This window comes from Canis aureus, chromosome 13, assembly GCF_053574225.1.
Source record: "Canis aureus isolate CA01 chromosome 13, VMU_Caureus_v.1.0, whole genome shotgun sequence".
In the NCBI taxonomy this organism is placed as follows: domain Eukaryota; kingdom Metazoa; phylum Chordata; class Mammalia; order Carnivora; family Canidae; genus Canis; species Canis aureus.
The window spans coordinates 68,584,825-68,603,308 of NC_135623.1; the positions used below are offsets into that span (position 1 = coordinate 68,584,825).

The following is an 18,484-nucleotide window of genomic DNA, read 5'->3' on the forward strand; positions in this document are numbered from 1 at the left end:
AGGCCCCCTGATTGCCCACGGTGAACTAACTGGGCAGGACTCACCTGCTGTTTAGAACCAAATAACTGGGGGATCCCCGGGTGGCTCAGCAGTTTAGCACCTGCCTTTGGCCCGGGGCGTGATCCTGGAGTCCCGGGATCGAGTCCCACGTCGGGCTCCCTGCATGGAGCCTGCTTCTCCCTCCTCCTGGGTCTCTGCCTCCCTCTCTCTCTGTGTCTATCATAAATAAATAAATAAATAAATAAATAAATAAATAAATAAGTCTTTAAAAAAAAAAAAAGAACCAAATAACTGGTTCAGCGGAGACTTGTCTGCCCAAGGACTGCGTTCCTCGTATCTTCTGATGTTGCGAATGGTCAAGAGCTGACCTGCCTTTCAAGGTATGATTCGGTGTCTGTGGACTGGTCCGTTCCCGACGCGGCGCAGCGGGCGCCCCTGAGGCCCCATTCCGAGCATCTGAGACCTGAGGTTCGGTCCGGAGCCGCAGAAGCCTTAGCTGGTGCGCGGCGTTCTGCTCAGCGCCAGCGTCGTCACCGCCAGAGTCTCCGAAAATCGGCCAGCGGAGGGGCAGGCAGGCGGGCAGCACTCAGACCCGCGCCCCACACGGAGTGGCTGCTTGATAAAGATTCGTTGATTGAGCGAATGGAAAGGTTATTCCTAAGGTTTGGGATCGAGGAGAAGTCCTGTCATGCTCGGCTGACGGCACGTCTTACCTACGGTCTCTAGGAGCCTTTCTCCGTCTTGCTGGCGTGTCCTTCTTCATCTTGCTGCCGTTTCCTTATGTCTCTGCTCCTCTGCTCATAAACTGGACATACTTAAATATCTGACAGGCCCCCGATCTTCAAATGACCAGGACCAAACCCTGGAAGGTCTTGTCCTGCTCACTGGCCCGTCTTCCTCAGTCTCCCAGTGAAGGATTCACTATGTCAGCGTCACTGCTGACTCCAGGAAGAGCGCTGATGCCACTTTTTCTCTTAAACCCCGAGACCAGTCAATTAGGGTGTTTCATTCGCCTCGTCTCCAGCAAAGCCCCACACAGGATCGCTGAATCCCAGCTTTCCGACCGCTCTGCTCCCCGCTGCTGCCCGTTCTCTCGGAACGTGGGGAGACCTTCACGTCTCTACTCTTGCCCCATATATCCTGATCTCCACACGGCAGCCACACGGACCCTTTTACGATGTCAGTTAGGTCATAACACTGTGCTTCCGTTCTTTTGGCTGGGGGGCAGGGGGCAGGGAGGCAGGGAAGGAGGGGACGCTGCGCCTCTGGGTCGATTAAGTGGCCAACTCTTGATTTGGGCTCAAGGTTGTGAGGTGGACCCCATATCAGGTCTGCCCTCAGTGGGGAGTCTGCTTGAGGCTCTCCCCCTCTCCCGCAGCCCCTCTCCCTGCATATGTGTGCTCTCTCTCTCTCTCTCTCTCTCAAATAAATAAATCAATCTTAAAAAAATTCTTTCAAGAGTTTTCTATCACACCTAAAATAAAAACCAGACTCGGTGATCATGGACCAAGTCAACCCAAGACTGGTCCCAAGCTCCTTCTCACCCCCTCTAAGCCAGCCTCTTTGGATTTCTTTCTTTTCCTTGGAAATACCAAGGTTACTCAATGTTATAGCATGTGCCACGGGGGCTCTTCTAGCCCTAAATCTATGCTTTTGTTCCTCTCCTTTCATTTGGGTCTCCGCTTAATCATTGCCTCCTTAAAAAGTCCTTGCCTGGTAGCTACTGAAAATATTTTCTTCTCTACAATTGTGTATAATCCATTATTCTGTTTTGTGTCAGTTTATTGCACTCATGACTACTGGAATTTACGTTATGGGTCTGCTCATTTGCAAAGTTACTGTCTCTCTCACTAAAATATGATCACCAGAGATTGGGGATCTGAATCCACCTTGTCAATCTCCGTATCTCCAACACCATTAGATGCATGATTAATGCATGATGATGGGAGGGATGGAAAAATGGATGGGTTAGAGGTAAGGGAGCGTGAGAGTGCGTGATGACTGGCGGGTGGAAATCAATATGTCATTCCTTTATCAAAGGTACTAAGTTTCAGGGCAGAAGAAAACAAGCGTAGATAGCTAAGAAAAGTTTGATTATGCAGGACCTGATATGCCGTATGGCTCGATTTAGATAGATCCTGGGTTCTAAGAAATTCAGATGTGACAAGGAATTTAGGGATGTTCTGATATATCATCTAAATCTTCTAGGTAAGGGAAATGAACTTGTGCCATTAACCTAGAGTCGTACAAGTTAGCACTAAAACCAACGCCAAAATCCAAGCATAGTCAATATGCATTACTCACAGGTTCTATATTTGTGAATTTGCATACTAACTAAAAAATTCTTTGTAACCCCTAAATCAACACTCATGGTGCCTTCTGGATCATTCACGGACATGCAGAGAGCTGCAAAATATTTGAGTCATCTGACATGCACGTTCCCAGCTATCACGTGCCTTATGGAGAAAAAGTGTATGTTAGATGAACAGTGTTCAGGCACGCGTCGTAACGCAATTGGCTGTGAGTTGTATTACTGAATTGGCGATAGATGTTACGGTGCATTTAAACTGAAACACACCAAACACAGGGTCGTAGGTTGATTGGTTGACAAAAGATTTGTGACCTGAGTGCACAGGAACCAATTCTAGATCTTCCCAAGAGCACTGAATCTGTATTTGCTAAGTTGAAGTGTTCAGCAACTTTATAGAAGTTAACTACCATGGGGACGCCCGGGGGGCCCAGCGGTGGAGCTCAGGGCATGACCCCGGGGTCCTGAGATCGAGTCCCGCATGAGGCTCCCTGCAGGGAGCCTGCTTCTCCCTCTGCCTGTGTCTCTACCTCTCTCTCTGTGTGTGTGTCTCTCATGAATAAATAAATAAAATCTTAAAAAAAAAGAAACTTCCATAAATACTGAGAATCAACTGTGTATATATATTTAATTTGTTCTAGTGGTCATTAGGTGATTTGTCTCATTTGATTAATCTGTACCTGTTTGTATCAATTTATTTTCATTTACGTAATATATTTTCAATCTTTAGCTTATACATTTTATTTTGAAGATGTATAGTTAAAGTCCTCGCCACTTCTTGGTGTTTTGTCGTTTTGTCCGGCAAAACAGTTTTTATTCATTGATATCAGTCCTTGCCTTTATTCAAAAACTGTTTCTATTTTTAATTCTCTGTATTTACACTCTCCCCTTTCAGATAAAGGGGCCTTAGACAAATTTGTCCATCGTTTTGTTGACAGTATCATAAGGAACTTACTAGTTATCTATTATCGATATCATTCCTTGAGTTCGTGTCATGGCTTTGCCTCTTCTCATGCTACTTAGATTTTAATGTAAGTACAGAAAGAAAATCTGAACCAGTGTCTTTGTTAGCGAATTTCAGGTATCTTTGAGCAGGAAAGGATACTATTTGGAGGTCGACAGAGTTCTGCTACTTCTGTAATTGTACTTTTTGGGGAAGTTTTTTCTTCTCTAGTAGATGCATCGCCTCTGAAGGCTGGTACTGAAGTGGGTTGTACATGGGTTGTACATGTAGATCGTGTCGGAAATCCTCTTGGAGTCCTTTGTAAAGAAACCACTATCTCACGATTTTGCTTGAGCACTTTCAGTGCAGAAATACGAACGAGAAAAAGGTTGGGAGCCTCGAAATGTTTACAGGAACGACTTCAAAGAAATGTCAATAAAGCAGAAAAGAAGTGAAACAAGCCCAGAGCTTACTTATGCTTACACTGAAATCCCCACATACATTAATTTAAGTGGGATTAAGTTTGAGGCACTTGTCAACCTTTCCGCGCACTCTGATTTGGTCACACGTTCCTTCCGAGAAGCACACACGTCAAGTCGTCTTACCCATCATCGCGGCAGCTGCGCAACTGTAGACCATGTACTGAGGTTCTTATCTTGATCCTTTGAGTATTGCCTGACTAAGTAATCCTTTAATTCTTTTAAATATTTTATTTTATTATTTTTTTTAATGACAATTCTTTTATTATTATTATTTTTTATTTATTTATGATATTCACACACAGAGAGAGAGAGAGAGAGAGAGAGGCAGAGACACAGGCAGAGGGAGAAGCAGGCTCCATGCACCGGGAGCCCGACGTGGGATTCGATCCCGGGTCTCCAGGATCGCGCCCTGGGCCAAAGGCAGGCGCCAAACCGCTGCGCCACCCAGGGATCCCTAATTCTTTTAAATATTTTATATTGTTTAAGTTAACTGGTCTTCGAAACCACCTAGGAAGCCAAGACAGAGACTTCAAGTAGTTGACATTGTTCTGTTGGCCGCGTACTGTGTCTGGATGTTTGGCTAAGAATATATAGTGGTTAAGGAGTTAAAAGAGAACTAAGTAGCCCTTCAGATTTGTGGTTTAGGCCGTAGTTCTGCCCTGAAAGATAGCGTCCGTTCCCCTGAATATGCTGCCCAAGGTCACACAGGTCATAACTGGTAGGGCTGGGACTGAAATCCGTTCCGTCGCCTGTACCGCCCTGGGCCCAGGTCCCCGTAGCCGAGAGAGGCATCTCTGTTCTCACACTGTCAATTCCTTCCCTTTATAACTGTCTTCATTTGTGCATTTGTGTTGTTTAATCAACATCTGTTTGTCAGTCAGGGGCATGTCTGTTTTGTTCACCTCTGCTTATACACTGTGAAGTGTGTATTTTCTGGCACTGGTAGGTTTTCAGTGAATATTAAGATTAATATTAATATTAAGATTAAGAGGGAGTAAAAGTAATTGTGTCGTGAAAAGAAAAAAAAAATCGAATGGCAGCATTAAAAAAGCCAAGTCACATGAAGTAGACCTAATCCAGACTCATGATTTTCATTGTCACAGGGCGAATGTATAAATTTTCTCTCTGTTTTTGGGCTGTAACGATCTAAGTATCCATATTAAGTAATATCAAATAACAATAACAAAATAATATTATATGATTGAATATTAAATATGATAGTAACAAATTTTAAAATAATGATCTATTATGAAGCTTTTCTGCCTTTTATTCAAAATTCTTTTGCTTGATAGCATCATGTCCTAGACTTTATTGGATTTTTCCCGTTACTAAAATTAATTTATTTTTAGTTTATCATTTTAACAAGAGCGTATGTAGTAGTATACCTATGAGGAATCCACACAGATATAGAAATCCCCCAAATTAACTTATTTTTAGTGATAAATGCTAATCTACATTGTTTTTTTAGTCATGCTTTTCTTTTTTTTATATATAAATTTATTTTTTATTGGTGTTCGATTTGCCAACATATAGAATAACACCCAGTGCTCATCCATCAAGTGACCCCCTCAGTGCCCGTCACCCAGTCACCCCCACCCCCCCGATAGTCATGCTTTTCTTGAACAATTTTTCCTCCAAAGCGAAAAGTAATGACTAGCATTGTTCCCTGTGTATATGATCTTAAATTATATTATTTCTAGAAGTTTAATCGTTTATGTAGTTGATTACATTAGTTATACATTTTTAAACTTTATTTTTTATTTAAAGTTAATTAATTAACATATAATGTATTATTGGATTCAGAGGTAGAGGTCAGTGATTCGTCAGTCTTCTACAACACCCAGGGCTCATGGCATCCCGTGCCCTCCTTAATGCCCATCACCAGTTACCCTACTCCTCTCCCGTCCGGTGACCCTCAGTTTGTTTCCTATGATTAAGAGTCTCTTTCAGTTTGTCTCCCTCTCTGATTTCATCTTGTTTTATTTTTTTCCCCTCTTCTCCTATGATCCTCTGCTTTGTTTCTTAAATTCCACATATGCGTGAGACCCCATGGTAACTGTCTTTCTCTGATTGACTTCTTTCACTTAGTGTAATACCCTCTAGTGCCATCCACTTGCTGCTACATTAACTATACTTGAGAACTACATTCTAACAGTCACAGGAGAGGGTTGCTTTCATTATTACAGTAAATTTTTAAAAAACATAAAATTTACTATATTAACTTTTTTTTTTTTTTATTTACTTATTTGTGAGAGGGATGAGCAGGAAGGAGAGGGAGAGGCAGGCTCCCATGAGCAGGGAGTCGTCTTAGGGTTCGATCCCAGAACCTGAGCTGAAGGCAGATGCTTAACACCTGAGCCACCCAGGCGCCCCCATCTTAACCATTTTAAAGTGTACAGCTCAGTAGGTTTAAGCACATCCACATTGCGCACCTTGTCTCTAAAAGTCTGTTCGTCTTGCAAAATTGAAACTTCCTACCCCCAAACAACTCCCCTTTCTCCCCTACCCCAAGCCCATGGCAACCACTTTTCTAATTCCTGTTGCTGTGAATTTGACTAGTCTAGGTACCTCGCAGAAGTGGAATCCTTCAGCCCCTTCCTTTTTGTGACTGGCTTATCTCACTCAGTGTAATATCTGCAAAGTTCATCCATGTTGTAGCACATGAAAGGATTTCTCTCATTTCTAAGGCTGAATAACATTCCGCTGTATGTATATTCAGCATTTTGTGGATATATTCATCCATTGATGGACATTTGGATTGCTTCCACCTTTGATCATTGTGAATAATGCTGGTATGACTGTGAAGGTGCAAACGTCTCTTCCAGACTCTGCTCTCAGTGTTTTAGAAACAGATCAAGAAGTGGGATTGTTGAATCAAATGGAGGATTTTTAGTTTTTCTGGGAGAGCTTTTATTGCATCCATAATCTAGAAGTTTTGGAGTTTTCAGAGCTTTTTACAAATAACTAGGTAGATGTTTTTGCAACATTTATTTGGACATTTGGTTATAAAATGAAGGCAAAGTGTGTGATTAGATCCTAAACCTGGGCATGGTCCCTCTTTTGACCACAAAGCTCTGCACTAGTTGACAGTTTTAGAATGAGAGGCTGACTATAGGTTACATTTAATTGATTTTAGTTCTTGCTAAATAAACATCACTCAGCTTTTCCATGATTCTTTTTTAATCTGCCAGTAAAAGGCATAAGCTGCACATAGTAATGAAATGTAATATTAATCCCTCCCAGCTAATCTCAGTACTCATTCTTCCTTTTTGTGTGTGTGTATTTGAATCTACTTCCAATATCATTTTAATGTCAGTTCCCTAAAACCTGTTCAGAGCTTACTGTCACTGTCCTCGTGTCCTAATTGTACATATTTGGTCTGTTTACATTGTGATAAACTTGCCACATTTGTATATGGTTTATGCTCTGATTATCTTAAAGCCTATAATAAATCAGCATCATCATTATCAAAGCATACTTATTACATGTGTAATTGTGCATGACATTGCATTCAGGTTCCAGATATGAACTGTGTCCATGCTGTAACTCAAGAAGAAATTGCTTTTTCTTTCTTTCTTTCCTTTTTTTTTTTTTTTTTTAAACCATTGACTTTGGTGTTCTTTTTTCTTATGGAGCTAAAACACCAATTGACTTATCCCTTTTTTAGCTTCAGTCATATTTATTCCTACCCATTCTGTGTATTAATTTATTGAAGTAATTGATATAGCCAGAGAAAATATTACGCAAATGACATAATTGAAAGCACTCAAACTTTCATTTGTGCTCACCGTCATCACTCTTGTGTAGATGTAGAAGAGGCACCATTATAATTGACACCAATAGAGCACAGGTTCATTGTGCTCGTGTTGCCACTAGAATTAATGCAGTTAAACTGAAAAATCGGTAAGCAAAGATCATTGAGGTCATTGATAAGATATCTATGTTGTTGTAAAGGGATAATGTGTTTTTAAATAGCACAAGGTCATATATTTAAGACACATTTTATTTTCTAGACAGTCGAACGACTGTGGTATTTACAATGTGAGAATGCAGTATATGTCTCGGTTGTGTGACCCCCTAACACAAAGTGCATGATATTTAATATGTAAGTAGTACGTAATAAATAGGTGCTGGTGGAATTGATCCTAAAATTGGCCATTTTTGTGCATTTTACCCGTGAAATGTTTACATTTTGTTTATCATATAAAATATTTAAACCCCTAATTTTTTTTACTAAGCAACCAGTGAATATATGGGTACTTTAAATTAAAATTTAAAGAGATCTGTTATATACCTGTTAAAAGAACAGAGTGAGTTTCATGTACAGGGAAATATCCATTATCCTATTTCTTTTTAATCACTGAATAAATATAATTTTTTTTTTGTTTCTTTCTTGGTAGCGTCTGTCTTGCATTCTTCTTCATTGAAGTGGTAATTTTTGAAAGCCATTATTTCTTCAAGACAGTAATTAAAAACCCTTTCTAATTAGCCTTCTTATTTTTTTTATCCTAGTATGGCTTATAATATGAACCAATTTTATTTTTCTTAGTTGACCTGTGAAAAACAGCTTTTTGTATTGTGTATTCACACTTCCTTCCTTTTTTTTTTTTTTTTTTTTTTTAGATTTTATGTATTTATTCATGAGAGACACACAGAGAGAGAGAGAGGCAGAGACACAGGCAGAGGGAGAAGCAGGCTCCATGCAGGGCGCCCGACGCGGGACTCGATCCCGGGCCCCCAGGATCACGCCCTGGGCTGAAGGCGGCGCTGAACCGCTGAGCCACCCGGGCGTCTCTTCCTTTCTTTTTCTAACTCATTCTTTCCCTTCTCTTCTAAAATGACTCCTGAGTCAGGAGCAGTTCATTCTGTGCTGCTCAGGCGGGTGAGGAGAGGTTAGCTTGCTGAGACCTTTGCTATTTTCCCTAGTTTGTCACTGTTTCAGTGTCCTTATTCTTTTATCCAGTCTCAACCTGTAACATTTGGGATATTATTTTATGTGTCCTCTTGACCGAAGAAAGGCCTTTGACCATCTGGAAATGTTCTCATCTTTATAGAGAACTCTGATTTTGAAAGGAGTATATTAAAGGCTGAGAAGAGGCAGTATGTAAATAGCTGGTCAGCTTGCCCTTGTCATCCTTGGTGACTAAGTTACAAGTGTCACTGCTGTCTCACCCAAGCCATCTCTCTAAAAAGCTATAGTCTTAAAAATGTGCTTTAAAAACGAGGTAGTCTTTATGGTAAATATTTTTCCATTCTTTCCCATAATTCCACACAACACAGAAAATACATTTTTTAGGGAAAAAAAACCCCATGATTTGTAAATCAAGCCCAATGAGTACCTACTGAAGGTATAATTTAAAATTATTAATACTCCCCCCACTTCTCCTACTTCTCATCTTGTTTTACTTTATAGTTTTCTATAGAATTCATGGGTTGCTAATATTTTATGATTTCATTATTTATCCTATTTGTTGTCCCTTTACTCTCTATCCACCAGTAGCATGTAAGATCCAAGAGAGCGAAGCTCTTTGTTATGTTGCCGAAGGGTGCACACCAAGCAGTGAGAAGAGTGCCTAGAAGAGAAAGGACATTAAATATTTGTTGAAGGAGTGAATGAATCCTCCTGATTTGTCACTGGGAAAAGGGCAGCAGCAAATGTAGTAATTAGTTCTGACCTAATCTGTCCCTCAAAATCTGTTGTTTTCTATTTGTCCTTAGGCTATCTATATATGAAGATTGTCATTTTTAATGTATTGACAATTTCTAGGGCACCTGGATGGCTCAGTCGGTTAATCGTCTGCCTTTGGCTCAGGTCTTGAACCCAGGGTCTTGGGATCGAGTCCCACATGGGGTTTCCTGCTCTGCAGGGAGCCTGCTTCTCCCTCTCCCTCTGCCTGCCACTCCCCCTGCTTGTGCTCTGTCTCTCTGTCAAATAAATAAATACAATCTTAAAAAATAGAAACAATTTCTGAATTTTTTTTTTTTTTTTTTTTACAGAAAATAAGCCAGCTACTTATTAGAGATTGTTTTATAATTTGAAAAACAAGTTGCAAATTTTGGTTTGTTGTTTTTGGAAGTTTGGGGCCAAAACATAGATTCATGAACATGAAGTTCTTCATAAAATGTCATAGGTCTGAGCTTTTATTTGAGTTGTTTAAGGAAAGAGATTGAGTTCCTGCAGGTTCTACGGGTTGGGAGTCTGTTGGGATAAAAGGTCTCCCCTGAACCCTGAACAGCCGTTATTACGTTGAGGAAGGAATAGGTCGCGCTGATTCTACACAGTCTTTCGATAGCTATGCTGACTGTGGGTCAAGAATTTCAGAGACTAGGAAGTATGTAGTTGTATATTATGAATTAGTCCTTTAAAAAGAGATTTATTCCCGTAAACCATGCAATATCTATCAGCAGAGTCTGGGTCAGGCTTCTCTATGAATAAGATAACAGTTTTGTCCGTGAAGCAACGGCAATTTTTATGTTTCAGAACAAATTATACGTTGCTTATAGCATATCTGGCCTAGATTTTTAATGATAATTTTAACTCTGAATTTTGTTTAGCTCTTTTTTTTTTTCTCCAAAGAATTACTATGGGTACTTTTATTTTCTTTTAAAAGGCAGTTAACATCTGTTGGTTGTGACACATGTGAATGCACTCTCCCATTGATTTCTGTATCTCCCTCTGTCCACCAGAAAAATAGGCCCTTTGTTCACGCGCAGTGTAGATCTTGCCATGCACGCTCACAAGAAAAGCTCTCATTTGGTGTTAAATAACTTGTCATGTGACCCTGGCAAGATTATGGCTGAGAACCAATATTACTCTTTCTGCAAAAATTGATTTATCTGCTAATTAAATATATCTTCACATATTTTTTTTATTGTTGCAGATTGAAAGACATGACAATTGTGCCTATGACTACCTAGAAGTTCGGGATGGAACCAGTGAAAATAGCCCTTTGATAGGGCGTTTCTGTGGTTATGATAAGCCTGAAGATATCAGATCTACCTCCAATACCTTGTGGATGAAATTTGTTTCTGATGGAACTGTGAACAAGGCAGGGTTTGCTGCCAATTTTTTTAAAGGTAACTTGAAGTCATTTAAAGTGGTGAGGTCTTGTTGGTCAGGGATAAATGTGAGTTTCCCTAACCCTAAGAGAGAGAACTATAGTGAAGTTATGCTGAAAGTTAAGAATGCACTGTGCATACAGATATTTTAATGATTTTTGGTGGTAAAAAGTTCTTGGTAAAATACTGGAGTTTGGAACTTTGTAGCACGGGGTAGGAACTCCATTAGGAGATTTTACCTACTGTTTTTATGAAATATCAAAACTGCAAAATCCAGAAAGGGGATTTAGACAAGGAGAAAACCTTCACAACATCATAAACAGAAGACTTGTAACCAGAAGAAGCCATTCATCAGTTTGTTTACAGGTGACATCATTTCTGAGCCATCCTGTAGACCATAATGTTCGACCACATTGGAAATAATGCATGGCCTCCGTAGCAGAACCGTCCGATACTTTAAATGCCTTCGGGACAAAGAATTATCATTGGTCAGCTTTCATTTTAAATCGCGGAACCAAATTTTAGTATATTTTCAGGTCCCATAGTTGGTGTGCACTGATGAGGTAAAAAGAACGATTTTATTTATTTATTTTTTCAAGGATTTATGTATTTATTTGAGAGAGAAAGAGATAATATGGAGGGGGAGAGAGAGTCTCAAGCAGACTCCACGCCAAGCATGGAACCTGATGCGGAGCCCCATCCCAGGGCCCTGAGATCACAGCCCAAGCCAGAACAGCTGGAGCCTTAAACAATTGGCCCACCCAGCCAGCACCCCAAAAGAAAGCCATTTTAGTGCAAAAAGCATCAGACTTAATTTTACAAAATTCACAAGCACGTGACATTGTGACACTGTAAAATAATACTCTCTCACGGGGACAGAAAACAAAAAGTTTCTCTACGCTGATTTTTTATAGAATAAATGATGGATTTAGTTGTGCATGTCAAAATTTAGTGTGAATGATAACCAGATATTTTTGTTATTTAAAAAACAGCATAGTGGATCTTTCCCTGAGAATTGCTTAGGTATTCACCATATAAGAATTCCCTTTGACCGTAACATCAGGAAAAAAAACAAAACAAAACAAAAAAACCCACCAAGACACATACGTGTCAGAGATGTCAGAGATAAGGTGATCTTCATTTGACACCGCTGTGGATCCCGAGTCCTTGTCTTGCTGCTTAGGCCATCGGGGTTGCGGGGAGGACATGCGGGTAGGCCGCGTCCCAAGGGCCTGCAGGTGGTTTCTGCAGGTTTTGTTGGAGACGTCAGTTGTCTCCGTTTCAGAGTTTCTGAGCGTCATATTTTCAAAAAAAAAAGAAAAAAAATTACGCCTGAGTAGGTACAGGCCGACACCCTGACCGGGCTGTTGCCTGCGTGGCGCCCCGTCCTTGCAGAGGAAGACGAGTGTGCCAAGCCGGACCGCGGGGGCTGCGAGCAGCGCTGCCTGAACACCCTGGGCAGTTACCAGTGCGCGTGCGAGCCGGGCTATGAGCTGGGGCCCGACAAGAGGAGCTGTGAAGGTAGGCCTGGCCCCGGGCCCCCGCCCTTCCAGGCCCCTGGGCCTCCCGCTGTCCTCCCCGCCCTCCACAGTGACCTCTTCCCAACTGCTGGGACCCGGCCTGTGGCTCAGTTGACAGGAAACCCTGCCTGGGAGCTCGTCCCTCCGCTGGCCACCAGGCCGCCGGGTTTATTAGCTTGCGCTGTGTTTCTCCTCCCTCTCTCTTCTGCTCTATTTGTCTTATCATCTCTCTCTCTATCCATTTCTACTCTTATCTGTCTAGACCCAGGTTTTCACCCCCATCCATCACTTATTTTCACCTTCTCTTAACAGTGTTGATGAACACACCCCCCCTACCACGGCTCGGAGTCCTGAATCCACATGCTTGGTTTTATCTCCAGCACCTAGCACGAGCGTGAAGCAGCCGCCCAATGGGTTTCATTAATAAATGATCCATTAACAAAGGGATTTTGCCATTTCCTCTGCACATTCTAAGATGAGATTTCTTGCACAACGTTTTGTTAGTGTGTCCTGTGATCTCTTCCTTCAGAATTTAAAGCTGCTTCTTCCCCCCCCACCCCATTTCCTATTTATTCCCTGCTCCATCCTATTGCTGGCCCCATACTTGAATTACAAAATAAATGGACCGATCTTCCTTCCTCTGTTCCGTCCCTCCTTTATTCTTCTCTCAGAATGTCTGCCCAAATCCTCTTCATACAATGTGTAGCCTTTCAACATTACTTATCGTTATGTATTCACAAAGTTTACTTTTGGTGCTTCCCACAAAAATGTATATGTAAACTCCCTGAAAATGAGCACCTTTGTTCTCTACTGCGTCTGTAACACAGGACACAGCAGTGGTAAAGGTGGCAGATTTATTTGCTGAACAAATAAATGCCAAACCCTTACTGAGCTGAATAAGAAAATCAGAGACTCCCTGTTTCTTCTTAAAGTCTTAAACTTTTCTTTTTGGCAAAAGTCTCCATCCTTATCTATTAAGCTAATAATCTGCTCTCTGGGCTAGACTAAAACACCCGCAGTTATGAAGGCAAGGTGGCATCTTTAAAACAGAGGGCGTTAGTTCTCATAACTACCCTATGGTGTAGATATTGTCATAACCATTTAGAAGATGAGACAACTGACACCCAGTCTTCTTTATCTTGGTTGTCCAACTTTGCTTTAAAAAAAAAAAAAAAAAAAAAAAAAGGTTGTCTTTATTTATTTATTTGAGAGAGACGGAGATCGTGAGACAGAGCCCGAGTGGGGAGGAGAGGGAGAAGCAGCCTCCCCAGCCTCCCAGGAGAGGGAGCAGGGAGCTGACCTGGGGCTCCACCGCAGGGCCCTGGGATCATGACTTGAGCTGAAGGCAGACTCTTAACTGACTGAGCCCCCCAGGCGCCCCGTTGTCCAACTTCAAAGTGATCTGAGATGTCATCCAGCCGTAATTTGCTTGGGTCCCAAGCAATGAATTCACAGCTTGTGAATGGGATTAGATAATTAAAATAGTTGTAGTAGGCGACGGCGTCTGCAGCTTTCTAGATTTTGAAAACTCTGGAAGATGATGGGAATTTAATGGGGAGATGTTTGGTTACCAGCAGAAAGGTGCTAAGAAGGGGATGACCCTATTAGGGGAAAACCTTGTCCTTTCCTTCCTTCTAGCGGCCTGTGGCGGACTTCTTACCAAACTTAACGGCACCATAACCACTCCAGGCTGGCCCAAGGAGTACCCTCCTAATAAGAACTGCGTGTGGCAGGTGGTCGCACCAACCCAATACAGAATTTCCATGAAGTTTGAGTTTTTTGAATTGGAGGGCAATGAAGTAAGTGAAAGATAAGTACATTCTTTTCTGTTGGGTTCTGGGAACCTCTGAAGACAAACTGGTCAGTGGAAGGACGGAGGAAGGAAGGATTGCAGCAGTACAACTGTGCAGATGTTGCAGTCTTTCTTTGCTGTACTGTTCATTTCTGCGACTGCTTGTAATTCCTCTTGGCATTGGATAATATTTTAGGCTATTTTGGGAGATTGAAAACTACCTAGAAGGGGTTTTTACTTAGTGTATTGGGATACAGCAATTTCTTGATTTATCAAAGAACTATGAAGAAATTAGGGTCAGCTTTATATCGCATTGACTTTTCTAAAAAAAAAAACAAAAGACAAAAAAAAACCCACAACAATCCATCAATCGACATTCAAAATCCACTGGTTGAGTCATAACAAAAATAGCCATTTTGGAGAGCCTGGTATGTTTATTTGTAGAAGTGAGTATATTTTCTTTATGTAAGTAGTTTCTCGTTATGAATATGTTCATGATTCCCCAGTAAAGATACACTTTTTAATCTCAACAAATATGCGTTTAGTTGACACTGTCTTTTGTTAATAAAATATGGCTTGTTATAATGAAAGTCCAGTTTTCTGCCAGTTGACCGCATTTAAACAAGTGAAATCATTTATTTGAGAATTCCTATGTGCTAGTACACATGCACCAGATTCAAATGGAATGTCAAGCCTTGAAATGAGAAGTTTTAGGGCTTGTGTCCTTTGTATTATTGGTCAACATTGGCTTAATTTCGGTTTTGTTTGGGCTTTCCTACTTTCTTTTCTAACTTCCATATTCTTTCTTCCAATGACTTCTTTTCTGTGCCTATTTTAAAATGAACATGATTTGAGACTTGTAAGTATGATAAAATTAACTCAAAAATTATTTTGTCTCTGATATTTATCTGTTGAACACTTTTAAAGAAGTGAGAAAACAGAAATATAATATGTCTTTGCTCCTGAGCAATAATTGTTGGTAATATGTGTGGATTTTATAGCATTATGTTGCCTTTGTATATGTATATTTGCCTCTTTTCCCCCTTTCTATTTTTCTTTATTTCTTTTTAATGACTTTCTCACTCTTAATTATGCCTATCAGAATCGTCACTTATGTGCATTTTTTTTTAGTGCTACTAATGGCTTTGAGGTAAAAAGAAGTTGTGACTTTTGTGTTTCCTTAAAGGAAATTAAAGTCTAAAATGTGACAAACTTATATATTTCAGAGAATTATACAATTTTAGAGCTCAGTGGACCTTTTGAGATCTTCCTTACATCATGTGTAAGTTTTATGATAGCAAAAACATGAATTTATATTTCTAATATACTCTGTCCACATGAAACATCATTTTCCTTTCATAATTACCTGAAATTTAGAGAAATATTGAAATGAAGAAAATATTTGTATAGGATTTTTAGAAAAGTTTTCATAGGAGAAGTCCTTTTTGAAAATGGCAGTCTCCCTACCAGTTCTGTGATTTGACATGAACTTGGTGTTGAATGACTTCAACTCTCTCCATTTTCCCTAAAGCAATTAGCTGTGGCAGGTACGACATTTTGATTCATGAGTTGAGAGATGTTACTAGGAAGGCTAGAAGTTTATGTTCAGGAGGAAGGAGGGTAGATGGTTTTAAGTAAATGGGTCATTGTGTTCTGAAAGCATTTTTCCCATGGTGGTGGTCTTTATTCCTAGAAGAATCCTTGACAAACTCTCTAACGTAGCCCAAGTTTCTTAAGCTTATTATGATGTTACTACGTGGAAGGCTGTTACAAAATTCTGCGCGTTTTGTGGTTTGATGTCTTAAATACTTAAAATAAAGGCATGAGCAGAAATGTGACTTAGAGAATACTGGGTTAAGTTAAAACTTCATTGTCTTATTTATTTACATTGATATCCAGAAGGAACGATGATGTCAAACAACTTTAACCTCGGTAACTTTCTCCCATCCCCTGTCAGAGTCCTTCTAAGCAGATATTGCTGTTGTAACCAGGTGGATAGAAGATTCAAAAAAAATTTTTTTCCTAACAACTTTTGCTTATCTATCACCGTATTAATATCACAAGAACCGTAATTTTAGTTGACAGATTGCAAAGTACAGATCAGGCCCCAGGGTTCAATCATATGCTTTGTTAAACCTTGCTAATTACACCTTTATGTAATAAGGTCATTCACCCAAGAAGTATTATTTAGAATGTGCCCTGATGGAACTTCGGAGAAGTGTATTATGGAAACATCTGCTAGAGGTCGAAAATTGCTACGAATACCTGGCATTCACTTAGCTTCTTCCATTTTGGCGTTGTTAGTGCATTGCACATAAATCAGAATGTGCCTACTTCATTTTAGTGTGAATTCCTTTCTCATTCCACACATAGAATTTTTATTTGTTTGCAATCCTGTAGCGTAGCTCCAGATTAATTTTATAGTGCCTGACAACTCAAATAAATTAAGAAATACCAATTTGTTTGATGATGAGTTTGAACGGCAGAGTATCCTTTTTATTGTATACCACAGTGTCTGTCTCCTTTGAAATTTCCTAAGGCTGCTCTTCCGATTAGAACACAGTGTTCCTGGGAGGCAGCACCAGACCAAACCAGACTCTGCTCTTTTCTCTGAATTGCAACATACGATAAGTATAATTTTGGACAAGTCACATAGAAATTTGTGAACCTCAGTTTTCTCATCTTTACAATTGAAAAGGACATTTCCATTATTAATGGTTCTTTCATAGACTACGTGTATCACTTTCATGTCACTATAGTCAGCATTAAATAAGACAATACATGACAAGTTCTTTCACGGTTCCTAGTGAAAATTTAAACACGAAAAAAAAATTTAAGCCAACAGATACTATTCTTCTTGTGACCGTCAGCACCACTGTCTCGACAAATATTCATCTCAATTCTCCTAAACTCTATTTCTTTGGAAAAGATATATGCTGTAAATATATATAAACAAGCACACATTGGTATTTACATCTCTTGGAGATATTCAGAGCAAAATTCTCTGATCTATTTTTTCATGCCATCTGCCTTATATTTGGACTCTTTCCCTAATTTTTTTCTTTACCTATTAATTTCAGTTTGACTATCATGAAAAAATATGATAAAATAATGATAAATGTCAGTCATCTGATATTTAAAATCTGGTGACTATAATAACCACGTCTTTTCTAGGTTTGCAAATATGATTATGTGGAGATTTGGAGTGGCCTTTCTTCTGAGTCTAAGTTGCATGGCAAATTTTGTGGTGCCGAAGTGCCTGAAGTGATCACATCTCAGTTCAACAATATGAGAATTGAATTCAGGTCTGACAATACTGTATCCAAGAAGGGCTTCAAAGCACATTTCTTCTCAGGTATCAGTATTCACATGATGCACGTGTGTATCACGGACTTTCAAGGTGGATTGGCTTTCATTGTTACCCACTCTTCATAGTTTTCTGTAGATGTAATTCAGAGGGACATAGAACGCATGCATGTTTATCCTAGGTTTAGCAATTTTTAATAGAATATTAATAATTGGGGGTCTGATGAAATATAGCTCTCAAACACTTAATAATCAAGTATTATAAAGGCTAATACAACAACAAAATTATTACTATCATGTTTTCATACAGTGACTTTATAAGTGCATGGGGATAATGATACCAGACTTCCAGACAGTGGCAGGCTTTTTCAAAATGATTTATCTTTTCCTTGGAATATCTGATCTTGTTTTAGCAACATATTTTTTATTCTTATTATCTAGCAAATATTTCTTATTCCTCCTATTATTATATTTTCATTTATGGTTAAGCTGATATTAAAATCCATACCTTGCCTCATCACTATAGAAAGAATTACAGTATGAAACCTACAAATATGGAAATTGCAATTTTACTAAAAACTATAGATTATCAGGTATATTAAACAGTGGACACTTCTTTTTGGAATTTAATATTTAGTTTAACCAACCCATTGTAAAATTTCCCTCATCTAGAGCTGAAATTTCATAAAACATCCCCCCAACTTTAAGGAAATATATGAAAGCACCAGGGAAATTCCTTTATTTTCCCAATTTTGGAATCATACCTACTTATAAAGATATTATTCTGAAACTTCAAAAAAGATAAAATTATAATAAGCCTTAGTATAGCAATCTGCCTTTCAGACTGGCAAGCAATTTAAAGCAAGTGAGTTCCAATTATATTTTAATATTAGGTAATTTGGATTGAGTTAATTCAAAGTCCATTTATTCCAATCCCCATGTGTTTAAAATTAATGAGATTTACAGTGCCCAGGGTTTGTTTGGGGTTTTCAGTGTAATTGAAGTTAATGGTTCACAAGCTCCATTGAGGTCCAAGTCATACACAGAAGTACATTCAAAATACAAGGGATCTTG

The 18,484-nt window shown here is 39.6% G+C and overlaps 1 protein-coding gene across 1 annotated transcript in view; it reads left to right on the forward strand.

Annotated features, from left to right (window-relative positions):
* The window catches only part of TLL1 (tolloid like 1), a 192,530-nt gene that overhangs the window by 137,224 nt on the left and 36,822 nt on the right, over nucleotides 1-18,484 (forward strand). The window contains exons 13-16 of the mRNA XM_077846571.1: nucleotides 10,615-10,810; nucleotides 12,188-12,313; nucleotides 13,951-14,111; nucleotides 17,279-17,459. Of these exons, the coding sequence (XP_077702697.1) occupies nucleotides 10,615-10,810; nucleotides 12,188-12,313; nucleotides 13,951-14,111; nucleotides 17,279-17,459 (664 nt within the window). The remainder of the gene's footprint in view (nucleotides 1-10,614; nucleotides 10,811-12,187; nucleotides 12,314-13,950; nucleotides 14,112-17,278; nucleotides 17,460-18,484) is intronic.